Source organism: Octopus sinensis, linkage group LG3, assembly GCF_006345805.1.
Source record: "Octopus sinensis linkage group LG3, ASM634580v1, whole genome shotgun sequence".
Classification (NCBI taxonomy): domain Eukaryota; kingdom Metazoa; phylum Mollusca; class Cephalopoda; order Octopoda; family Octopodidae; genus Octopus; species Octopus sinensis.
The window spans coordinates 53,802,077-53,810,665 of record NC_042999.1 but is presented as its reverse complement, the minus strand read 5'-3'; the positions used below and the strand labels follow the sequence as shown (position 1 = coordinate 53,810,665).

The 8,589-nt window shown below is 35.1% G+C and overlaps 1 protein-coding gene across 1 annotated transcript in view; it reads right to left on the bottom strand.

Moving 5' to 3' along the window:
- Positions 1–2,708: 2,708 nt before the first annotated feature.
- The window catches only part of LOC115209746 (para-nitrobenzyl esterase), a 110,239-nt gene continuing 104,358 nt past the window's right edge, over positions 2,709–8,589 (bottom strand). Inside the window, exon 4 of the mRNA XM_029778257.2 lies at positions 2,709–4,178. Within this exon, the coding sequence (XP_029634117.1) occupies positions 3,921–4,178 (258 nt within the window). The 3' untranslated portion in view covers positions 2,709–3,920. The remainder of the gene's footprint in view (positions 4,179–8,589) is intronic.

Genomic DNA, 8,589 nt, shown 5'->3' with positions numbered 1-8,589 from the left:
AGAGGCCTTATACAGCTGGAAAACTACTATAAAATAACCACCATAGGACTGCAAAAATATCTACTTCAGAAGGAAGGAAAACTGATCCAGATAGCGGCAAAACACGAGCAAAACAAAAAACTGTTCTCAGTATTTAAGGAAGCTGACAAATACAAACAAGAAATCATACCACCTAATAAACATGAAGAAGAGAAGAAGAAGATGAAGAAACAACAAAAGCTATAAAACAAATGAAATCCAAACTAAAAATAGAACAGCAACGAACCATGATAAAACGATGGCAAGAAAAGCCCCTTCATGGTAAATACTGCACTAAACTAAACGCAAAAGAAATAGACAAAGAAAAATCCCAGCAATGGTTGAGAAGCTCAGGACTCAAAGCAGAAACAGAGGGATTTTTAATTGCAGCACAAGACCAAAGCCTCCCCACCAGAAATTACCAAAAACATGTAATGAAAAGAAATATTACAAGTAACTGCAGAATATGTGGAGATGGACAAGAAACAATAAATCATATTATCTCTAGCTGCCCAGTCTTGGCTAAGAAGGAATATATTCACAGACATGACAGAGTTGGAACCTACATACATTGGAAGCTATGCCAACATTATGGAATAACAACAGAAAAAAGATGGTATAGGCACACACCAGAAAAGGTCACAGAAAACGAGAAAGCAACCATACTCTGGGATATGCCGATACACACATATAGAGAAATTAAGGCCAACAGACCAGATATAGTTGTCAGAGATCATGAAGAAAAAAAATGCTTTCTAATTGATGTATCAATACCGGCTGATGACAACGTGTCTCTAAAAGAAATGGAGAAACTCTCAAAATACAAAGACCTGGAAATAGAGGTAACTAGAATGTGGAATCTGAAAACAGAAACAATTCCTATCATAGTAGGTGCATTAGGCATGATAAAAAAATATTCAGACAAATACATAACAAAAACACCAGGACTTACAAACACATATAACATACAGAAAATTGCACTACTAGGCACTGCACACATCCTACGCAGAACACTTTCCATACAATAACCATCAGAGCATCACAACAAATCACAGCACATACCCAAGGCACACAGAGCTGCGCTCGGTAGTGAAGTGAAAGCACGCTATAAAAATAAAACTACTGAATAATAATAATAATAATAATAATAATAATAATAATAATAATAATAATAATAATAATAATAATAATTAGAGGAAGAAGAAGAAGAAAGAGAAGAAGAAGAAGAAGAAGAAGAAGAAGAAGAAGAAGAAGAAGAAGAAGAAGAAGAAGAAGAAGAATGAACCTATTTGGCATTGCATCGAATGTTGAGCGATTGCTTTAAAAAAGTATGGCGTAGTGGCGGACAGAATTGACAGCATATGGAAGAAGTTTAAGGACAATAGAAATCAGGAGAGGCATCTTCTAAGGGGACTGCCTGTCCCCACTGATCTTTGTACTATGCATGATAACACTAACACTGATTCTGAGGAAAGCAAAGTGGACGGACTAAACAGCCTAGGTAGAAAGACAAGGAAGTTGCTTATGATCATAATATATCGGCAAAAGAATTTGATAAGCACAGAAAATATAAAGATTTGTTGATTGGAATCGAAAAGATGTCATCTCAAGATGGTTAGAATACCAGTGATTGTAGGAGCAGTTGGAACGATTAAAAAAGTAACTTAAAATTGTTTGAGGATGATCCCTGTCTTAGCATCCTTGCAAGAAGTACAAAAGATTGTTCTAATTGGTACTTCACACGTACTGAAAAGAGCATTGTCACTGTGAATTTTTTTTTACCCCTTTATTACGTCCGCCTTAGCGTAGGCAGAGGTATTGTTTTCAGTTATGTTTGTTTGTTTGTCCGTGGACAAGATATCTCAAGAACCGCTGGGTAGATTTGGGTGGAACTTTCAGGGATGTTTGGCCTTGTGACTGGCACGAATTGATTAAATCTGGAGATCGATCCGGTACCGGACAAGGATTCTGGATTATTTGTTATATTTACTTTACTTTATATGAAGTATTACGATCTTACGTTCACTTTCAAGTCTTTCTCTGATTATCTCTCTCGAAAGCAGACTTATGGTTTCCACATAAGTTATGGCGGCGTTGCTGTTTCCAAAATTTATTTTCATTTCTCTATTATTAATTTTACTCGTGTCTCTATCTTAGTCGAAACTGATGAACAAAGAAATCAAACTACATAAATAAATGGCAGCAAATCCGTTCAGAAATTAAATAACACTCACATATTCAGGAACAATAATAAATTTAATTTATCCTCGACAATGTTTAGTTTCATCAATTTTGAATATATCGCTCCTGTTTAATACCCCTTCCATACTTGACGATTGCATTTCTATCTCTGTCTTGAAGGAAGCTTTACTTCTCGGACTCACGTTTTTGTGTGCAACAATGTTGTCAAGCCTCCGTTAACAGCACCGTATGCAGGTCATTTCCGTTTTCTTTCAGGCACGGATATATGTTTCACTATAGACCTTAATAGTTGTAAAAGACACTATATCAGCGGATAGACTAAAAAAGGCTTTGAAAGAGAAAACTGTCCCTCTTCCCACTCAGATGACACACACACACAGCATTACAAACACGGACCGTACACCCACCTTCACATTCCATGACTACCATGATTATCGATCAGGTACCGGACAAGGATTCTGGATTATTTTTCCGGTTGTTACTTAATTTTTGAGATCGATCAGATTCATTTTTAGTATTCTCGTTTATCAGAGCAGTCGAGTTTATTTCAGATAGTCTCATTTTAAAAATCATCTCTGGCTAATCATTGAGAGGACGTTGGTGTTGCCTTGGTGAAGGCTTGCGCTCTCCGAGTGATCTTGTTTTATTTTAATTATTTTCTCACATTTTCCAGTCTTTAACTTTTTTCTTCTTTCTTCTTTGTTTGCTTGGTGATTCTTCCCCTTTTTCTGTTACTTGACTTTGTAAATGAAGAATCTGGTGTGTTTATTTTAATGATCTCCCAATGCATACAGCGAGTTTTTTTGCACTAGGTGTCGAGAAGATACTCGGCAAGAAATGGAAACAAAATTGAAATAAGTGGATAATAATAATAAGGAGGTTAAGCAGTTGTGGTCGATGAAAAAGTTGGTAGTAGTACCAATAATTGTCGGAGCCCTGGGAACAGTGAGTAAAAACCTTGGTAAGTACATGGAACAAATAAGTGCTGCAATAAAGGTGGAGCGCTTGCAGAAAACAGCACTGCTTTGAACCACTCGAATATTCGGGAAGGTGATCGAAAAATAAGGGGTGTTACCTTAGTTCACTGCTAGTGAACAGCTGGCACCCAGGTACATCTCCAGCGCTAGAAGCTGTGCAAAGGCAATAATAATAATAAGTAGAAGAATCTTTTCTACCATAGGTACGAGGACTGAAAGTTTGGGGGAGCGGGGTGGTTGATTACGTCGACCCCATTCTAAGGTGATACTTATTTTATCGACCCCGGAAAGATGAAAGGCAAAGTCGACGTACATAGAGTTTAAATTCAGAACGTAAAATCCCGGATGAAATGCCGCTATGCATTGTACCAGCTCCTCCGGCTGGCTGCTTTCACGACGCTTTCTAATACAAGCACAAGGCCTCAAATTATGTAGACATTGTTGGGCCGGGAACTATTCGATCACATCGACTCTAGGAATTTTTTCGCCGTCTTCAAAATATTTCTGATTGAAGCCCAAGGCAGGATCATTAGGAGGAAAGGGCCACTAGATTACATGGATATCAGTACTTAATTGGTAGTTTATTTCATCGCCCCGAAATGGTGAAAGGTAAAGTTGAATTAAGGGTGAATATAAAAATACAATACAATGATTGTTAAGAATTATTAAAGTTGAAAAAGTTTCGTGTAAAGCATGATATGAATGTCGGGTAGAAAAACCACCCTAAAATTTAGTGATTGTTTCAGGATTATTTTGTGCGGCTATATTTCCGGCACTGTTAGACTCTGGGAGAAATGCCTCATTTAGTTTGGCTCTAGAACTGTAGGTAACAGCAGATTTGGTGCCAGGCGTGTTTACAGTGTTGCAGGGTTGGTTTTTTCTCTTCAGTGATCTCAGTTTATATAATATTAGGATGAGAGTGACGCAGATGACGAACAGGAATACGGAGACAATCACGAGTCCCATCAGTAAGTCGTGGACCTGAGAAAAGACAAAACAAAATATATATATATAGATGTGTGTGTGTGTGTGTTTGTATGTGTGTTTGTGTGTGTGTGTAAGAATAAATATATATATATACATATATGATTTCGTTGAGGCATAACGATATTAATAATCTGATGTTAGGATTCAGTATATATATGCATCAGATACAAAGAGTTCAGAGCAATTAGAAGAAATTACAATGAGAAGGGAATAAGAAAAATATGCCATGAGCTTCATTCGCTTATAGCTATTTTTACAATATAACACGATGCACTCATATTTGAGCGCTTGCTTATCACGCTATAGCTTCATCGGAGTATAAAATAATGAAGTGTGATTCATAGTTGAATGCATCGCCCCTTATAGCAGAAACAGATGTAAGTCAATGAAGTCCTTGACATAGTTTCTTATTTCTTTAGCATTTCAGTTCCTTAACATATATATATATATATATATATATATATATATATATATATATATATATATATATATGTATATATTTATTTATATTTATATGTATGTATAAACAATCAGTGTATGATGTAATTTATTAAACACAGTTCAACAAAATCATTTACATTTATGTAATGGAGGAGATTAGATGCTAAAATGGATTATGGTTTTTATTTTTCATGTTGCTATACAATTTGTTTCATACAAAAAGCCTCAGATATTCATAATAGAAAGTCCATTTTAACATCTTATCTCCTCCATTTCATAAATGTGAATGAATTTGTTGAAAAGTGCTCAATAAGTTAAATCATATTCTGATTATTTCTATACAAGTGTTCATGCCTACACGAATTTACATAAAGTAAATTCAATAGTAAAGTATGAGGAAACAACATTACAAATCTTTGGAAATTACTCCAGTTAAAAGACGAAATAACATTCATCCGTTAAAATATATATATACACACATATATATATATAATATAAATAATATAAGATTATATAATATATATATATATATATATATATATATATATATATATATATATATATATATATATATATATATACACATGTACATATATATTATATATATATATATATATATATATATATATAGGGTCATCCCATAAATGATGCAGTTTTTTATACTTCATTTAGTTTTCACAATTAAGATAAAAAATTCTTTTCTTAATCTAAAATATACTCTCCTTCATTTTTATACAATGCCCTTCCATCTATCTGGTAGACTTGCAAGACCCCTCTTCCAAAATTTACTTGTCCGTGACGAAAAATATTCCTCCACTACTGTTCTGACCTCGTCTACAGAATTCATATTTTTTCCGTCCAAATGATTTTGTAGACTGCGGAATAAGTGATAATCAGATGGGGAAATGTCTGGTGAATATGGTGGGTGGGGCATCGTTTCCCGTTCAAACTGTTCCAGCCTTTGGAATGTTAACTTCGATGTATGATGCCGAACCTTATCGTGATGGAATAACCCCTTTCGTCTTGAAACCAAAGATGGTCGTTTTTCTTCTAGCGCTGACTTGAATGACTGGTTGAATGACCAAATCCAAGCTTCTCTGCTAATTCCTCAACAGTTACGATGGGAGTTTGTTCCACCAGAATTTGCAACAGGTCAACGTCGAGCTCTGCGAATCTTCCATGTCGTGGCTCGTCTTCTAGACTGTAATTTCGGGCTCGGAATTTCTGGAACCACCGTTCATACTGGCTTACGCTTCTTGTCCGATCCCCATACTCTACATTGATATTCCTCGCACTTTCCGTTGCGTTATTGCCTTTATTGAACTCATAAAGCAAAATATGCCGAATATGCTCCTTTGTCACTTCCCAAAATAACCGTTAAAATCAAACTGCATTCTTTAAAACTTGCTCTAAGACTAAGTAAAAAGTAAAATTACTACCTGCTTTTATAGAAAATTGATGCAAGTAGTTTATCCCGTCCCCCTCCGACTTTTGGTTCATGCAATTAAAAAAACCTTATTATTTATGGGATGACCCAATACACACACACACACACACACACACACACACACATATATATATATATATATATATATATATATATATATATAGAGAGAGAGAGAGAGAGAGAGAGAGAGAGAAACTTTATGCATGCTCTAGGCTCGTTATGAATCATTTTCCATCCGCTTTATCATCCTCTTCATTCGGTCTTCGCAAGTACATTTATGGACTTACACTTTTTATATATTTATATTTATGAATTTTTATGTGTTTATAAATTTTTATATGTCTATGAATATTTGTATATTTATAAATGTTCGTGTCTATTTATGTACTTATAAAATCTTAGAAATGTTCATATAACATATAGATGAATGCATCTATATATGGACTTTGTATACCATGGAGAATTTGGTTAATATGGATTGAATGAATATATATATATCGGCCTTTGAATTTGTTTTCTCCTCTCCTTAATTACATCTATCAGGGGTTGATCCTTAGTACCTATGCACTAACGCTTGCAGCCCTTCTGCTCATGTGGCAGGACTCCATTTTTTTCCAGATGTTCGTACATTGACTCTGCGAGTATTCCAGTTAATAACTTCCACTTAAGTGGCAAACAGGATATCGGCATGTAATTGTCTACCGTATTGCCAATTTCGATGTTTTTCAGGCACAGCACTGTCTTACCCAATGTCAACCACTCTGGTGTTACATGGTCGGCATTTAACAAGGTTTTGAGCTGCGCAGCTATTCGTGCATGACATTCACTAAATCTTTTGATCCAGTAGCCTTGAACTCTATCTGGTCCCGGGGCCTTCCAGTAGCTCATTTGTTTGCTGATTTACTTCACTTCCCTAACTGAAATGACTAGTTCTGCCTGTTTTGGACAGACTACTGTTTGTTTCAGTTCTTGCAACCATTCAACACCCTTCTTGTGCTCCTTGTCTTTCCTCCAGATGTTACTCCAAAACCTTTGACTTTCATTGTTATCTGGTATCAACTTTTCATCTGTACACTCTCCATTTATTTCTTTATAGAATCTCCTCTGATCTATTCTGAATAACCTATTCTGGTGGTAACCCTTCATTCTTTGGTCGTATCTTACCATCTTTGCTTTCTTTGCAACGAGGCACTGTGCCAGTTCCTCCACTACTACTATGAGGCCCTTTCTTTCAATATTTTACTTCCTTTTCAGTGACCTGTATTTTTGTTCGCTTTTAAGCTCCCCTTTCTCTCTTCGGTCTAACACAGAGATTTCCTTCGAGAGCATGTCTAGCCATGCCTGGATTCTTCTTCTCCACCATGGATCTTTTCTTTTGTCACTCCCATTATGTCTCTTTTTCTTGACATCAACACCCACATTTTCTGCTACAACAATACTTGCTGCCTTGATCAAAATATTTGTTTCTGTGAAGTTTGTTCTGATCTATTTCAGAATATCATTAACATTTTTCGTTTCTTGTTTCAATTTCCACCAGTCAACCTTTTTAAGGTTGCAAATAATGTCGCTATCATTCTCTTGTATTCATACCTTTATTCTGTCTTAGACTTCCTTTTGTTCATCTGTCATGTCGCCATTAGTTTTGTCTTCTTTTAAATCATCTATATGTCTCTCATCAAGTAATCTAATACTGCTCCTTACTTGTGCTAAGAGATTACTCTTATTAGTAAGAACTGTATTTTCATCATCGTTATCGCTGCTGCTATTTTTTGATACATTCGAGCTTTACTTCTGTGAACCAACGATTTTTTATTATCGTAGTAGCTTGATCACATAAAAAATCCCTTTTCCCTCCAATGATCATACATACGCTGTCAGGTTTATGTTCATACCACTTTCTTGCTCTGTCAAGTCCATAATTGTTGCAGAGTGTCTAATGGACAATCATTGCTATATTGTCATGACGTCTCTTATATTCTTTCCGAGCTAGAGACCTACATTGACTGGTAATATGCCATACGGTTTCACCATTTTGTCCACAAATTCTGCACTTAGCACTTTGTGATGTGCCGTCTATTATTATTATTATTATTATTATTATTATTATTATTATTATTATTATTATTATTATTAGAATTATTATCATTATTATTATTGTTGTTGTTGTTGTTGTTGTTATTAACGACAACTTTTAAGAAAACTGATAAGTGGTATCCTAAAGTAGCGTGTGTAAGTCTGTGATTGTTATGTCTCGATATTTCAGCTCTACAAACTGTTGATTCATGGACAAATTGAAAGAGAATGCTTTGTGTAAGGAATCGTGTTTTGGTAAATTTATCCCAAGATCTTTCTGAAATTAATCTTATTTTTACCATATTTAGTAATTACGAGAATAGTAAGTGATCATAGAATGTTGGGGAAAGAAATAGATTATCAGGAGCAAGAGTATTGTATGATATAAGTAGAGGAATTGTAGCGGTAAGCATTGAATTTTCATCTCTTTCAACAAACTTTTGC